Source organism: Hypomesus transpacificus, chromosome 17, assembly GCF_021917145.1.
Source record: "Hypomesus transpacificus isolate Combined female chromosome 17, fHypTra1, whole genome shotgun sequence".
NCBI lineage: Eukaryota > Metazoa > Chordata > Actinopteri > Osmeriformes > Osmeridae > Hypomesus > Hypomesus transpacificus.
In genome coordinates this window covers 16,250,481-16,267,760 of record NC_061076.1, presented here as the reverse complement: position 1 = coordinate 16,267,760, position 17,280 = coordinate 16,250,481, and the positions used below count along the sequence as shown (strand labels likewise).

Below are 17,280 nucleotides of genomic sequence, written 5' to 3'. Positions count from 1 at the left end.
ATAGCCTTTGTGTCTACTGTCTGAGAGGAGGATTACCATGACTAAGAATGAGCTTCTGTACGATGAAGTAACAACAGAGTAGTTATGATTATGGCTCGACCACAACCCTGTTATAAAAATAAAATAGGACACACAGAAAACGACATTGAACTCCCAAACTGAGGATATTGCTGAGAGTTTAACATCAGTGTTTAGTGTGTAATTTGGCTTTAAAAATGGTCTTGAATCGTAATAGTTCTGTTCCTGAAGAAGTGTGTCATTGTCAATTTGTTATTTTCAGTAAGAACACACATGGTTATTTGTCCTACATATTTATTATTACCAACCTTTCCCACCGTGTTTAGACATTTACAATGAATGTATTTCAAGCCTTCATATAGTTATGTGTTTGCTTCTCAATTTGCAGACAAAACAGTAGTGCGTCACAATAGAACAGGCTGTCAAGATATTCCCAGAAAGCTCAGTGTCAATCTTGATTATCAGAGCAAATATTGATCATTTCTATATCAGTTTACTATCTGACAAAATGGAAACTTATTGCAGCATTTATACAGGGCGCCTCAAAATATTTATCCTAAAGCTATAGACATTACTATTTTAAAATAAATCAATTTGTCTATTCATCTTACAGTGATCCTGCTGTACGACTTATAACAAAGTCAAGTTTTACCCCTAGAATGTTATTCGTACTGGCACTTATTACACTTACAGTAGTACACATAACGAATCACTAGTATATGTACAGTATATTTACAGGCTCAAGCTGCAACACAACCTGGTGACGTCACCGTGGAACTCCACATCTTCTCGAGGCACTTTTCCAGCCGGCTAGTATGATTGTGCTGTAGCCGCCATCTAAATAACATCATTCCTAGACACGAGGTAGTTGAACCACACAGGTTTCATTCATCTCCTGAGGCGACAGTCGCAGGGCTGCGGGGCCCTAGGATCGCCTCAGGCCAGGGACAGCCTCCCATCTGGTTTGTAGAGGCTGATCTGGTCCCCGTGGAGGCAGAGAGGGCAGAGGCAGGTGGTGGGGTGGTGGTGCTGCCTCATGTGGGCGGGGGGGTAGAGGCCGGCCGGGGGCAGACCACCCGGCCGGGGGTAGGAAGGCTGGGGGAGACGTAGAGGGTCCAGGGGCCTGAGGGGGGCCGAGTACGGGCTGGGGGGCGAGGAGAAGGGGGAGTACATGTGCAGGGGGAGGTGGGGGAGGTAGCGGTAGGGGACGCTGGCGGCGGTCTGGGTCACCATGACGACACAGAGGCTGGGGTCCAGGGGGTGGGGCCAGCTCAGAGAGTGTCTCTGTCGCTTGTCTTTCATCCTCCTGTTCTGGAACCACACCTGGGCAGGGAGAGGAGGGCGGGGGGGGGGGGGGGGGGGGAGGAGGTGGGGAGAGGAGGGCGGGGGGGGGGGGGGGGGGGGGGGGGGGGAGGAGGTGGGGGGAGGAGGAGGTGGGGGGAGGAGGAGGAGGTGGGGGGAGGAAGACGGGGGGGGGGGAGGAGGACGGGGGGGGGAGGAGGAGGTGGGGGGAGGAGGAGGTGGGGGGAGGAGGACGGGTGGGGGGAGGAGGAGGAGGTGGGGGGAGGAAGATGGGGGGGGGGAGGAGGACGGGGGGGGGGGGGGGAGGAGGAGGTGGGGGGAGGAGGACGGGGGGGGGGAGGAGGAGGTGGGGGGAGGAGGACGGGTGGGGGGAGGAGGAGGAGGTGGGGGGAGGAGGACGGGGGAGGGAGGAGGAGGGGGGGGGGGGGGAGGAGGTGGGGGGAGGAGGTGGGGGGAGGAGGTGGGGGGAGAGATGGAGTTAGATGAAGCTGTAGGCCCCCATTTGAGGGACATTTGCAGATATATTGAGGCCAGTAGAGTGAACCAGAGTCATCTGTGATGGGGGAGATGTGCTCCAGGTGACATTTAGATGCTTTGTGTTTTTATTGCAATGCTAGGGCACCCTCTCTTTCCATCACAGTCATCTATTATTAGCTTAGTAACTTATCAAATATTGTCAACTCTTATGACAAATGTTGAGCTACATCTTCAAAATCATTCATTCAGAATATCGTGCATTGCACGTAGTTCAGGCCTATAAAGCATAGGTCTGTCTGAAGGCAGCAAGGCTGAAGCTGTATGAGACGCAACTGTTTCAGCATGGTTGCAGTCTAAAGCTTTGACCCTACCTTGATTGTAGTCTCGGGAAGATTCAACGCAGTTGCCAGCTCGCATCTCCGCGGTCTGGAGACGTAGCTCTCCTTGCAATACTCCTGCTCGAGACGGGACAGTTGCTCCCGCGTGAAGGCTGTCCGGTGCCGCCGACTGTGGTCGATGATTGAGCTACGCGGACACGGTTCCTCTTCTCCGTGCGTGGTGTTCGTGTGGCCATCGGTGGGGACCGATGTTTCTCTCCCCTCTGCCACTAAACACAGTGTCGAAAATGATCAAATCATGAACGGTTGATGGATTCATCTTCGAACGGGCAATATAGTATCTATGATTTGCCTACCAATTGGTATCTGCTTGAAAGGCTACGTGCAAGTCTCATTATCAACGTTTCTGATTTAACCAAATGAGTGTTTCTATTTACATAAAATAGACTACATTAAATATCACGCTATAGTCATCACAACAAAAATTAGACGTTTCAATATTTAAAAGCAACTTACGCATGGTTCCTTAAATTGTGTCTTTATATTTCACTCCTTTTTATAAGTTTCCTTCGTTCACTACACCCTCCTGTGCAAATTCGTGTAATTGTAAATTGGATATATAGATCCTATTGCCGGTACAATCCAAGTTTGGTAGGGACAACGTTGGTCTCTCTCTCTCTCTCTCTCTCTCTCTCTCGTTGACACACACTGCCAACCTGAGCCAAGTTCGTTTACAGGCAGAAGATGAGTCGCTGTGTCGCCCCCTTGACCCCCCCTCGCTTCGTCTCCATTCTCAGTCTTTTATATCTCCTTACCCGAGCCATCTTCTCCTAATGAGAGACGCGCACTATCCGCGAGGCGCCGCCTGGGCGAGTACTGCGAAGGAGGTGTTAAATTGTCTTTGGTCTCCGAACCGTCTTTGTACTTTTGTTATGGAGAATTAAGATCGACCTCCCTTGCTGTCCTGTCACAGCAGCTTCCCCAGTGAGATAGACCAATCCTCATTGTTCCGTGGCGTTTGATGTTTATATTTTTGGAAGTCAGTCATTAGAACCCTGATGTTTGTAAAGTGCGCAGGCCCACAGCCTAAAGTGGAGAAAATAGGCCTGGTTTAACTTTTAAGAAATGCACTGGACAGACCCTGTTGTTTAAAATGACATTCATATAATGTAAACATGCGGTTGAAAACACCAATGAACGTTTACACAGTTTTAATCGGTGAAGATGCACGGTGACTGATTCAAACAGGCGCAGTGTCGCCTCGCCCTATCTCAATAACAATCTACCCCAGTGTGCATAGTCTGTCCATGAACAAACTTCAGCTACAGTAGTCCTTTGTGTTTGACAGGTTAGAGTGGGCATGATCAGGACATCGTAGTCTAATTTCCTGTCTGAGGAAGGGTTTTCTTACAGGCTCTGTTTAAAAAAAAAAAAGATTGGATCATCTTTATTGTCCAAGAGGTTTCTAGATGTATTTTTTGCTTTGTTTTTGTAACATAGGTTATAGCTTTTTTTCCATAAGTATAGCTTTTTGTAAACACATCGAATAGTAAGTTTCCTAAAATAATACCCAGAAACATTTACAAAAATGGGGGGGAAATAACCCAGCAATTACGCGTCTATACGCCTACATTGTCGCGCCAGTACCTACATAGGCTACTTGTAAATTGGGAGTTAGTTGACTAATCATTGATAATGATTAGTCATTGATTGATTATGTTTCATTGGAAAAGATTATCATACAGTATAATAATCCTTAAATCCTGTAATCCTTTAATCCTTAACCCTGAACCCATTGGATGTTAAAGGTAGCCTCACTGATAAGGTAATGATGAGCCTATTTAACACGGCCTGTCATGAGCTTTCACGCATGACCCTAATGGAAAGAACAATCCTGTACATCCTGAACATCATATACCGACATTTCCCAAACAACAAAATAACCCATCGCATTTATAACAATCTTTAACGTAGGCAACATGCTCATTAGGAAATGTTGAACAGAAACATGTTTTCTTGACATAGCCTATCTCATTCCACAAATTATATTTTATAGTAAAATGTAATTATAGGCAATGGGTATTTTATAAGACCAAAGTCTGGCCTCCGGGTATGAGAGCATGGGGCATAGACCATAGCCTGAAGGTAAGGAAGAATCTCTGCGTCCTTTTGTTCCAATCCCTGGGCCAATAAACGTTCACCGGAGTTGTCATGGAAACGTGGACGAGAAAGTAGATAACTGATGTGTCAGCGTGGAAGAGACAAACCAATAAAAAAATACGCGCACGATCTGGGACGTAGTGACAGTGTAACGTTGTGGTCGGCGGACCACATTGGCGCTGCTCTGATGATGGCTGTTGAGTAGCTACCGATGATGTTTGTATTGTTATAGCTAGTCGCTTTGATCATATGACCTAGCAATGGCTCCTAAAAGACAGCCTGCTTACAATAGGTGTCATATATGACGCCTTCAACAGCATCTTAAGGACTATTGTTTATCGCTCAGACATTCAACAATACATGCTTTATATGTTATACAAATTAGGCTATCTCACATCAAAGGGATTTACTAATGACCTTTGCAAGTTCATGTTGACGTGATTTTTTTGGTGTTGGAATGGATTTGGGCAATTTGGCAAAAAGGTCTAGATAGCCTATCATTCCTTTTAAATCATGGCAACTGTATTCTGAGGACCATTTTTCATATTTTATAGGTACTTCTGCATTATTGACATGCATTTCTTGCACAAACTAACATTATTTTTTGCTTTGCGATTGTAATTTTATGAACTTCTGAACGAATCTTTACACACAGTTTTTAAAACTAAATATAATATGAAGTTTGTTTCAGAGCATTCATTGAAGACATAGTTCTACAAGCTCAGCAACATCACAGACGTACAGATCCTGTTAGCAACAACAACGTCGCGTGTCTGTGAAGGTCTTTGCATGTGTTATATATTTTGTAACATGCATGTCTCCGCGTAGTTAAAGCCGGGTTTGTTATATCAAAATCGACCACTAAACCGTTGGAGACTGTTCTATACGATTCAGACTAAACGCGATTCTTATTCAGTATCAGACCAAATTATATCCTTTGCCCCCGTCGAGAATGGTGGAAGTAGAAAAGAATTCTTGAGCATGTGCCAATCCTTCTCCCTTCACTGAAACTGGAGTTTGTTAATTTAACGATGGTTGGCATAAGTCCATGCCCCTCTCTCTGTAGAACCGACACAGATGTCTCGATAAACAGGACATGCTACACTGGCGTGTTATTCTGGTTGTGATCGAAAAAATGAGCTTGACACGCACATACGGGGTAATCATTACAGTACCACTCCTATTGCTTACTGTCGCCTGCCCTGGGCGCCCCTGGCAGCGCAAATTCCCAAACAAGTTCCTTTCCGTCCTTGGCAGCTGTATACTGTCTTTGTATCCTAAATCACAAAAACGTGATACTGCAGGTACAATGTCAGAGTATGTCAATACAATACATTAATTTAAACTAATGTATACCCGAATGGAGAAACGTACGTATGAAGGTGATACAAAATCACCAACTTGTCTGTTTATCTTCAGGCATGATCTTTAAAAATGGTTAAATAGGCCTACCTGTGTCTAAACCTTTCTCAGCATTTTTGCAGTAAACATGTTTCTACATCTCATTTCTATGGCTTATGATTTTAGCTTCAAGTTCAAGTGGATTGTCCTTCACCATTCAAATTATTACAGGGAGAGGAAACGGTAATATAAAAAAATCATAATAATTTGTTCTTGTCGTCCTCCAATGTTCAATGTGTAGTCCAGGCTGGCACTTATATGACCATATTTGAGGTAATTACGCATGTATAGAAAAAATCACTTTGGTTTAGAAGCAGTTCATTTGAAAAATATTGCAATTTCTTATGATTATTATTTTTGAAAATAGGAATAGTTGTTGCAACATTATTATGGTTATTGTAGCGTTTAAAATATGTATACCCAACTTGTCCCAATTTCTAATTTTCAAGTTTGATTTGGTTACTTAATGTCGATAGAGCATCCTGCAAGTATATTGAAATGTTATTATGTGATTTAGTTGATCATTGATTGAAAACCCTTATGTTCTGATATATCCCCAATTTAAGTTAGTCTACAGATATAGGCTAATTAGAAGAATAAACATGGAATTTCTACGACTTTCTTTACAGACCATGGCTACGTAACTTAAATATCAAGTCTTCCTGTAGTTGACATTATTTAAATATGTTTCATAAAACAATTAAAGTACAGTCAGAAGTTTTTTTTGATGATAATATTTTGATGTTGGAACATATGCTGCTTGTTTATTTTTCTGACATGTATTTAGTATTGGAAAATGTTAAAGTGATGAAATTGTATTGATGGTATTGTATAAAAAAGCCTTATACGCAACATATTGTAAGTCGTCCTATATGTTTCAGCTATGACTATTACTTTTACCTGCCCTGAATGCACGTCTTTGCATCCATTAGCCACAGGTTGGACTGAATCACTGCACATTTTTCGTGCCAAAGTTATAGAAGGCCTTAATCCAGACTGACATTATAAAACGTAGATGAAAGTGTGTAATGATTCGAGCCGGAGTATTTACAGAGCCCAAACTGAAACCGAGCGCGAGGCACTGCCTGGAACTGCGTGGGAATTATGCGCTGTAAACGCCTTTATTCCTTTGCGTTTATTAGCCGGGCAGAAATCTAAACGCCAGTCACAATTATCCGACAAGGGCTCTAGTGTCTGTACCAATTCGGCCATGGTGGTCATCATTAGCTCCGGGGGTGTATGTTTCTCAAAACAAAACCGATGACATATCATTCGTAATATAGTCGCATTGTAAATTGTAAATTTGTTCCTGCGGTTCCAGATGTTTAGAAAAGGAAACTCTTCTTACATTATGTTATAATCACTTTTAGGCAATTCATTGCACACATTTTCCCAATCTCTGTCTGTTTTTAGAAAGACAGTAGAGCAGAAATTGGCCTGTTTTAATCTGTCTCCTTCCAATTAGATATCCTGGTCAAGCATGATATTACCCTATGCCTTCTGCATTAGTGTTTTAAGTGATAGTTCATGATCCTCATTTTGTTCTGACAGGGTTTATGTTAAATTACTACGTTTTTCTGGCAGAACGTAAAATGTTTTAAAAACATTACTAAAGTCAGATTTTGCACCTTTCTCTGCTTTACCATGGACATTGGCTGTGTAATGTCAACCTCGGGTCGTTAGTCGGTAGTATGATGCTGGGACCATGTTTGGTTTAACCCAACATTCAGGATGTAAGATACTGCATTACTGTTTGGTTTTCGTTCATGAGGAAACTGCCTAAAACAGCTAGAAATATCACCTTGGTCTTGTAGAGTTCAGTTGGATTTCAGCTGGTGTAAGGTATGCCCAAGCGCAAGAGTTGATGGGTCTCGCCATGTGTCATTTCAAAGGGGAATCGATACTTTGTCTGAGTCCAAATTCACAAATATATGATCTCTTAATGGTCTAATGATAAAGATTGTGCTCTTCCTGGCTTCATTCACCACGACGTGGCAGTGACTCCCTGATAACCAAGGTCAAGGTTATACAACCAGACAACTCCCCTTTCGTGTTCCTCATTCACAAATAACAACAACAGAGGCTCGGACGGAACAGGAGTCTGTGCCAGGACAGGGATTAAGCCCTCATCTTTTGAAGGGCAAATAATAGGAACTGGAAGATAGGGGCCCGAAGCCTCACTCCACAGCCCACACCTGAGCATCATTAATGGGGCACACTCACACTCAGGTGGGTGGTCTGAACAACATCCAGGCAAAGTGCCCAACCCAATGTTGTTATCCCAGTGGACCAACCGGGTCTATTTACAGCTGTGCATGAAGGAACCTTTGTGGAGAGTAAATACGATTGTGTGTGATGTAAACTTTGAGAAAATGTCTCACAAAATCCATGGTTGAGAGACGGTCTTCTGATTTTATTATACGCATATGTTGGCAGTCTAATGATGTGACGGGTGTTCCACCACTTGGCTGGTAAATAATAAAGCCCATTTTGTCTAGTTTTTTAATTACCCAGTTTCATGTCGATTTCAGAATCGACAGTGCAACGTTATAGTTGTATTTATTTTTTAAAGAAGTAAATTGACAAACTGTCCATCGTTTCTAAACAATATTCCATGTATGCCTATATCTAAAGGTCAATATGGCCCATGTCGTTACGCTTTAAAGTGATGCATTTGGAAGCAGTTAGATGCATTTATGTAATCACGTAATTGTCACTCTCTCTTGCCAAAGTGTTTTAACACTCCATACTTTTTGTGGCGGGCGGACAAAGAGGACATTTGGAATAAACAGTCAGTAGTATAGGCTACTTCAATTTCTTCAGTTTCACGACTTGATTTCACACACACGTTAGATACTCCTTAACTTAACTCAACCAAGTTTAACGAGCTCAACAACCGTAATGAACTATGTTTTTCATCTGTACTATTCTATTGTTTTATTTTCGGGGACAGTTATAATGATAATCAAAGGAAAACTGCAATTTGCTAACGTAATCTGGGCCTACATTACACTCACTTTTACATGTCGCATCGTAACAATAGGCATTTTTTTACAATCGTTTATTAGAAATAGCAAAGAGACTTCTTATCATCATAGGCTTCTGCAGACCAAATAATACCAAATTCACAGCTATGCATAGATTTATTCAGGCCTAGCTATTAATACATTTTCTTGCAACACTTTATATTTAGAAAAACTAGCAAAATTCGAGGCCCTGAAGGTTTATATCCATAGTCAAGTGAAAATGTAAAGTGTAGATATGAACATGACTAAACAAGTTAACAATCCCCTCTGGTGATCATGTACCATCGTCCACAATCAAATTTCATGGCGGTAGGTGTCCACCTGTTAGAGGGCATCCTGGAAATGGTTCATGTTGAACGGCGTCCTCAAACGTTTTAAATGCAAGCCGAATATTTATGAAAGATGTACCCTATTATGCAAAATATTAGGCCACAGGCGTATATAGTCTGTTTATCGTGTGATTATCAAACTTCATGAAAGTCTTAAACAACGTTGAAAATTAGAACTATTTTAGATCTTGCTTCCATTTCTGATTATGGTTGAAGTAGAAAGTGTATCAAATAATCGCATTTTCAAATAAGCCAACGCAAACGAGCACTTTTTATCCAATGAGGGCTAATTACAGTGCTCGAGAGCGGCATGTGCGATTGGCGTCATCAAAAGACAGTTTAATCAATGTGGCAAATTTATATCTTTTGAGTCCTCCTACACGCACCATTGTGCAAGCAGTTGCGAATTCGTTCAGACTGTTTGTATCCACTGTTTGCATCATGCTTGCTATTAGTCTACTGTTAGTTTCGTTTGTGGCCTTTTTTTATTTATTTATATTTTTTGTGGCCTATTGTTCAGTTTAAAAGTTCATCGACTTGACGTCAGTTGACGTCAGCGTCATATTATTTTTCGCTGACAAATCGGTATCCATCCATGCACACAACACTTTTGTATCGATAATTTAGTTGTGAAATGGTGTAGTCAACAATGTTATACAACGAAACAATATCGGCCTACAGCCTATGTTTTATTTAAAAACAAAGGTCTGTGGTGATTCCAACCACATTATAAAAAATGCTTGACACAAATAAAGGGTTTGATGTAGGGCCTATGGAACAGTTTTAAGTACCAAATATGAGATATTATAACACAAACACATTCACGTGTGCATTAGCCTACCATTCATTCTGTTTTCTATCTTCCATATTGCCCCTTCTCACGTAACATACATAGCAACGATGCATATAGCCTTTTCATAAGCAGTTAAGACTTACCACACTATGTTAGTTCCTTGGATTTTGCGCAAATGTGCCTTTTATTCTCGTAGCGAGAAGGAATACAGAAGTGCGCGTGAGCTAGTCATTGGTACTTGACCAGTGGGCTCAGGAAGTGTGACAGTAAGTTTTATTAGGGCATTTCCTTGGTACAGTAGCCACTGTGCGTCAGTAAATAACGTGTGGCACGGGGCTAGAGCTTCTCGCGGCGCCAATTCCCAAGCGCCTGTTGCCAAAGATTTACGCATTGACTGCCAAGGCACCAAACACAAAAGCACCGGAACTACACATTCATGATTCACCTCACACCTCATGTAAACGGAGCAGTGAGTAATTAATGCCTTTAGGTAAATAATTTCACAAATGAAAATCGTGTATCTATCAACGTAAACCGTGTGACAGTAGGCTATACTCAGCACCCACTGCAAGGATTGAGACAGCATTGTTATGTGTCGTCTCTGCGGTAGCAATACGGTGTGGTATGTGTGTTTGTGATAATGACACACAGAGGCCGGCGTCTAGGCCTTGAACTTCGGCACATTTGCTCAGGGAGGGTCTGGTCTGTGGAGGCCTCCTAAACAGAGCCTTCTGGGCGGGCCAGACTCTAAACATTAAACTTGGCCTTGACCTTGAGGGCCTATAGTCTGACCCCTATGTTAAGAAGACTGTCCAGGCTGCTGGGTGTGTCGAGGCGGAGGGGGTAGGTGAAATGAGTGTTGGACAGAATTATATATTGAACCTGTATCTTGATGATTAGGTTACTTGCTGTTCTTATTTCAGTCCAACCAAACATACAATCTATTTATTTCAGTCCAACAAAGTACAAAACATGCTCAAACAAGCAGTATAGAAATCTTGATTCGGTCTTTATTTTGACAGCATAGCTCAATAGGAACTTGGAATAATCATGAGTCCGCCTGACATTAAAACCAGTTGGCTAGGAAATACGCTTTTGATTACGTTTACAGAATTGATAAAACTCAAAAATATCCAATGGCGGTGACACTATAGCCATTGGCCAACTAGCTATAGGCTACTTTTTAGCACCAGTAGAGACCTCTGTGCATTTCCTCACTTTTAAGATCAACGTCTATGTGTGGCATACAAGATACAAGTGTGAATTTCTGAAAGTTACGTTTGTGTTGCATTAGCTACATAACCACCATTAGTTGACAAATAATTGGATATGAAGACTATGCGTCTCTCACGCCGTAAAACCAAGCAAATGAACCCCCTGCTTTTCTTTGCACCTTTCAACACAATATTCATAAATTTAAACCCATCAGCACAAAAATGATCAGAGAAAAAAATCACTTGACATGTAAGCTCACCAAAGCGCTTTGAACTTCAGTCATATTTTACAAATCTCAAGACCCTTGAGTCTTTCCATAAATCCTCTTTACGCTTCCCTCAGTAATATGTTTTAGCCATGAATGATATTCTAAAAACACACATAAATTACTCTTTAAATGTCCAAAGCACTGTTATTTTATAAATCCACATTTTGAATTTGTGGAATATTGGCACGTAGGAATACCATGTTATGATTTGCAATACTTTTACAACAACGATAAACTTTCTTTATGCATTTGGCACTCCAAATTATAAGTCTTTAAATGTGTCTATAACCATTGGGAAATATTCCACATTTAACATAATCTAATTAAGTTGAAATCCAAAAGGCATCCGATGTAACTTAATCTGTTGGTTTCTGTGTTAAACACCGATTTGGTTAACAGATTTGGTTAACAGTATAATATAATGTTTAAATATGTTTTGTGTTTAGAGTCTTTGTTGATAAAGCAAGGAACGCATTTTATAATAATAAATAATACAAAAGTGTTGGAATAATAGGCTACTAATAGTAGCTAATAGTAGCTTATTGATAATGCTTAGTATCTTTGTAATGCTATAATTATTTTTAGATATAAATGTCAAACGTGTTTTTCTTTCAGATGGTTGTGGATATAACTGACTGTTGAAATATATTTGAGTTCCATATAGGTTTATTTTTTGTGTTGAAATACTTCTATTGTCTTACGAAAAAACACATGGAGGAATATTGTGTCGAAACTAGAAGCTCTGCCCTATACCATAGCAGGGAATTTGGACCGTTCAATGTTCACCAGTGTTTGAATAATCATTTTCTACATTAGATTGTCCTGTATTGATTAGCCTAAATGTTTTCAAATTGTATCTTTTTGTAACAAGTATACTGTACGGACTGTTCACAGACAGCTCTATGTAAGAATGCATACGTAAAGCACTTGAAGAGATGGAAATCGACAAATATGCTGATGCGCGTCTTGTGCCTTTTCTTCTAAGCAATAAAAAATATTTCTTTGACTGACATGTCCAAGAAGGTTTTCATTTCGCGTGTCACGTGATGGTGTCATCATCCAATGGAGATGCGCCATTCCGTGCCCTGGACCGTTGCGTCAATGCGGCTGTGCATGTAACCTGGTGTCCCTCTCCGGACTTGGGTCTTTGCAACAGAATCTTCCGTCCGAATGGTGAGCGTGATATGACAGCCTCTTTGGTCCTGAATCCTCGCTGGGCGGACACGGTTATGTTTGTGTATGAAAACAACTTGGATGATCTAAACAAGAACATGGAAGGTCTGGTTGGTAGCGGCAATTTCGCAGCCAACCAGTGCAGGAATCTGATGGCTCACTCCGCTCTAGGGGGCCACCCCTCTAGCTTGGTGCACGGCTCTGGTTACCCCGGTGTGGATGTTTCGGGCTCCAACTCAGGAGAAGCGGGTAAACAGTGTACCCCATGCCCCGCGGTACCCCAAGGCTCCTCCACAACTGCCTTACCTTATGGCTACTTTGGTAACGGCTACTATCCCTGCCGAATGGGGCGGGGTTCGCTCAAATCCTGCACCCAGCCCAGCGCGCTCAGCTACTCCGCAGAGAAGTACATGGACACTCCGGTCACGTCTGAAGAATACCCCAGCAGAGCTAAAGAGTTCGCATTTTACCATGGTTACCCCAGCCCATACCAGTCAATGGCGAGCTATCTGGACGTGTCCGTGGTGCAGACTCTGGGGTCTGGGGAGCCTCGCCACGAAACGTTGTTGCCGATGGACAGCTACCAGCCGTGGGCACTGACGAACGGCTGGGGAAGCCAGATGTACTGCTCCAAAGACCAGAGCCAGGCAGGACACCTCTGGAAGTCTGCACTGGCAGGTAAATATACCACAATGTGCTGTGCGTAATGACGCCACAGAGTGCTGTTAATTAGCTTAATGTTCATAAAATTAAATGTCCAACGCAAAGTTATATTAACGCTCGAATGTAGAGCCTTTCTTGATCGAAATACAACCCATATTGGACAGGCCATCGTGTTCATGTTTGTTACATCGTCTCATTCATTTCTAGAAACTTACGAGAGCATCCATGATGGTTAGTGTCATCCATTGTTGGTACATGGTCACGAGCGTTAACGTGTCAAGATGTGGGCATATCTTTTATTGTCATGTCAAAATAGAACGGTTTCCTCTTACATATTAGTCATCATTAGCCTAACGGCTATGAAGTCAATGCTGTATGAATCATCACCCATCACGCAATTGTAATGCAAAGAAAATTATTTGTCATCCATTACAGATGTTGTGGCCCATCAACATGACGGAAACTCCTTTCGCCGCGGTAGGAAGAAAAGGATACCATACACCAAGGTACAACTAAAGGAACTGGAGAAAGAGTACGCTGCCAACAAATTCATCACGAAAGACAAGAGGAGAAAGATTTCGGCTGTAACCAACTTGTCAGAAAGGCAGATCACGATCTGGTTTCAAAATAGGAGGGTCAAAGAGAAGAAATTCGTGGCCAAAGTCAAGAGCAACGCGCCGTAGACATGCTGGTTTGAGCTAATCGATCGGACGCTAAAGGGACTTCATTGTTTTTGGTGCGTGATGTGACTAAAAAGCGAGAGCTAAGATAGAGGAATTGCACCGCCAATTCCTTTTTAACAAAAGGAGAATTTACCAACGAACCAAAACTCTCTAAAGACAATTATGTAGAGACATGTAAATACAGCACTTGCCTGCTTTAATGTAACACTTACCGTCTGCTTAACTGTTAAACTCGTCCTTTACATGGATTTTACTACATGTGAATGTTAGGTATGTCATTGTTGTACTGCAGTAGTATAGGAAACGTATTATGCAATCATATTCCTTGTCTATACTGTTTATAACGCTTGTAAAACAGTACTATCAAAATATAGCGCGATGCTTAATAAACTGTTTTAATCCAGCCTACTTTGTAGACATTTAATCTTATGTATTATTCGATTATTACCGTAGACAAATTCTCAATTCAAACACCTCAGACTGAAATGGCGTGGGGAAACCATCTCTGGGATTTTGGCGTAGCCTATTGTGAGGCGCTTTGGTCTGTAGTCTTGAGTCCAGTGGCTTGATTTTGCAACCTTAAAGTTACTTCACATTTTGTAGAAACATCTGAAAGAATCGTGTCCACGTGTGCCCATGATTCACAAGACCATTGTTTCGGTCAGGAACTGTATTTTTCTCAGACCAGCTGTCATACTTTGTGTCTATGAACATATATGCGTATTTACTTAGTGCATCAGTTATTCCATACACACAAATTCCATCGAAACTCATTTGTGAGCAATTTGTTGTGAACAATAATATTGCCTAAAAGGCTGAAATTAGAGTACTATATAATTTACTACTGACATGGTAACCCCAAAAAGTATGCATCCCAGTGTCGCGTTCATTGAGCACGAGGCAAATACAGACACTTTATCGGGCCTTGACCTTGACCATCACCTGTTCATCCATCCATTTGAATTGCACAATGAATGTCTATTCGTGTATTTTTCCAAATATATACCTGTTTATCCATGTAAAGTGACTATAGCGTCACAAAATCATTAGGTATTGAAACCGAACACAACTTGAATAGAGTAGTCTTCAGACTGTTCTGTCTGCCCCTACATGCCCCTACTATAGGCTTCACTACAGTTCTTAAATGAGTAAAATATCCCCTCCGCACGTCACTCATTCAGATAAGCAGATTTACACACAATGATCTGTTTTATAGTCTTTTTTCAGGCGTGATTTATGTAAGTGTCCAGTTCAGAACAGTTTAATTGTTTGACAGTGAGCAGAGCTAAGGCTCGCTCTGGCTGCGCACTGCACTTAACGCCGGTCTAGATTAGTCAGGGTGTAAAAGGTCCATCGTTATTCGAAGACTTTACATCATCACCTTCTTATCGCAAACTATTTCTAGCTGCTACGTTTTAACTGGGCCGACAGAAACATATTTTGTCAAATATTATATTAGCCTGCGTAATATGCCTATATGAGTTTTAGTGACAGTAGGCATAGCATATACATTGTAGCCTATTCGTAAACAAACCGGAAGCGCATTAGAAAGCTATGCGGTATCTTGCTTAAAACTGGTGTCAAACTTAGCTCTTACACGAGCTTTTCGGATCAGATACTAACAGAAGGTGTATTAAAGTCGACAAACGGTAGTCAAGCAAAAGTTGAGCAAAATGTACCAACAACTTTTCCTTAATATTGTGCTGGCAGTTGCACAATAGCCCAATCTATGTGTTAATGTCGAAGTAACCTGCAAGTCCCTTCATTTTTAAATGGCTTTCATGGAGCTACATCGAGTCCATAATCTTGAATCTTAAACATATAAATAAGAGTTGTTGTCAAATCTGTTTTTTAAAACAGCCTGAAGCGTTTTTACATTTCTGTGGACACACACGGCACTGTCTACCGCCCACGATCCGCTTAGCGGATTGTTTTCAAGTGACCGTCAGAAACAGGCTATAGCAATGTAAATGTATTTAAATATAACAGTATGGAGAATTACGATGGTAAAATAAATGTCCCGCTTGAAAATATACTTTTGAATCCAGCTTGCTCACACCATGTGATCCTACAGGCTTGTGTTTGAAAGGAAGCTGAAATATGACCGTTGTTGTTTTCATATTACTTTAACGTTCTAACGTGGATAACATTTTGTTTTGACTGTACTGATCACTGTGTCGTTTTAAGCGTTTATTTAGTTGCATTGCAGTGCCCTGTGACGTTTCCCTGAGAAGTGCATCGAGGGAGTTGTCTCCATTGAGGAGTGTGATCTCACCAAAGGCCCTTTTGGCCATGGACAATGCCATCTTCAATACACGCATCCGCCAAAATGAACATGTATTATTAGTTTTGTCCCAGTCTGAGGATTTCCCTCTGTCATTAAATTATTAGGGTTTCCAAATCAGTCAATTTGTCTAACGTGGTCAGTCCAACATTTCCAGTAGGGTCTACTTAGGCCAACATAGACGAGGCTTGCACCTAACGTTGCTTGGCCATAAAGGCAGAATGCCCTTCCTTTGCAGCACCAGTTAACATTGAACTTGACAAAAGCATCCTAACAAATGGCGCGTCTGCTGGTTGTTTATCCTGCGATTTAACAGCAGTCCATCTCCGCTTTCAGAAAGCGGAACAAAATTAGTCTGAACGCACGAAAAAAGTTTTCCACCAGCAATACAATAAAGCGGTATTAGCCTACTTTTATTTGAAATTCCAGGAGTTGTATACGGAATTATGTATTGTATCTACATTAGCAAATAAGCTAAACAAACCTAGGCCTATATGACATACTTGATATTGATTAAGATTTGTGAAGGCTTGTAACTTGTTAACGCGCAGATCTCGAGAAAGAATAAAGATCAGCACAAAATAAATATTCTGAAACAAATTCGTTTTGAAACCAAATGTTTTCATAGATTTTTAAGTGCAAACCATTTTAAATCAAATAATTTGGATGAAATAAAGGACAAAGACATTTTATTCGAAAAGGTATCAGATGAATTTCTAAATTTCTTTGACTAACACCGATACTTAACTGTAGTGGGCCCTGCCATGTTTTTGTAAGTAAGACTGAATTACAAATCTCTTGTTTTAGACTATAACATTATAAATCATTTGGACTGAGTGTAATATGATTTATATATCAAATGTATTCCATGAAGGCAGCTTTTAGGCCTATAGGATGTAGTTAGACAATGTCATTGACTCTCTTCGTGTGTTTTTTAAAGTAATAATTACAGGCAAGCTGTCCAGTCATGTGACAACTTAAATGTCAATACTACTCCGGCTTGCGGGGTATTCTTCATTCCAAAAATCCAAGACTCGCCTCTCTCAAGTTCACGTCCAGCCTACTCCACCTCCTCCCTCTTCTTTATCACCTCCCTTTGCAGACTCCCCCTCCCCCTAGTCTGCACTGTGGACAGTCTTTTGTTACGTGG

The 17,280-nt window shown here is 41.4% G+C and overlaps 2 protein-coding genes across 2 annotated transcripts; one reads left to right on the top strand and one right to left on the bottom strand.

Moving 5' to 3' along the window:
* Nucleotides 1-954: 954 nt before the first annotated feature.
* Nucleotides 955-2,655, bottom strand: eve1 (even-skipped-like1). Its single transcript, XM_047038288.1, has 3 exons — nucleotides 2,652-2,655; nucleotides 2,169-2,404; nucleotides 955-1,341 (listed from the first exon to the last, which is right to left on the bottom strand). Exons 1-3 carry the CDS (start codon nucleotides 2,653-2,655, stop codon nucleotides 955-957), a joined length of 627 nt encoding a protein of 208 aa, XP_046894244.1.
* Nucleotides 2,656-12,499: 9,844 nt separating this feature from the next.
* Nucleotides 12,500-14,218, top strand: hoxb13a (homeobox B13a). Its single transcript, XM_047038508.1, has 2 exons — nucleotides 12,500-13,178; nucleotides 13,599-14,218. Exons 1-2 carry the CDS (start codon nucleotides 12,512-12,514, stop codon nucleotides 13,844-13,846), a joined length of 915 nt encoding a protein of 304 aa, XP_046894464.1. The 5' UTR covers nucleotides 12,500-12,511; the 3' UTR covers nucleotides 13,847-14,218.
* The last annotated feature ends 3,062 nt before the right edge of the window (nucleotides 14,219-17,280 follow it).

Bases quoted from the DNA above. Each gene is read 5' to 3' on its own strand.
- eve1 (XM_047038288.1), bottom strand. The intron at 1,342-2,168 runs GTAGGGTCAAAG...CTCCCTGCCCAG, and splicing joins TTCCCGAGACTACAATCAAG to GTGTGGTTCCAGAACAGGAG.
- hoxb13a (XM_047038508.1), top strand. From the start codon at position 12,512: ATGACAGCCTCTTTGGTCCTGAATCCTCGCTGGGCGGACACGGTTATG. The intron at 13,179-13,598 runs GTAAATATACCA...CATCCATTACAG, and splicing joins CTGGAAGTCTGCACTGGCAG to ATGTTGTGGCCCATCAACAT.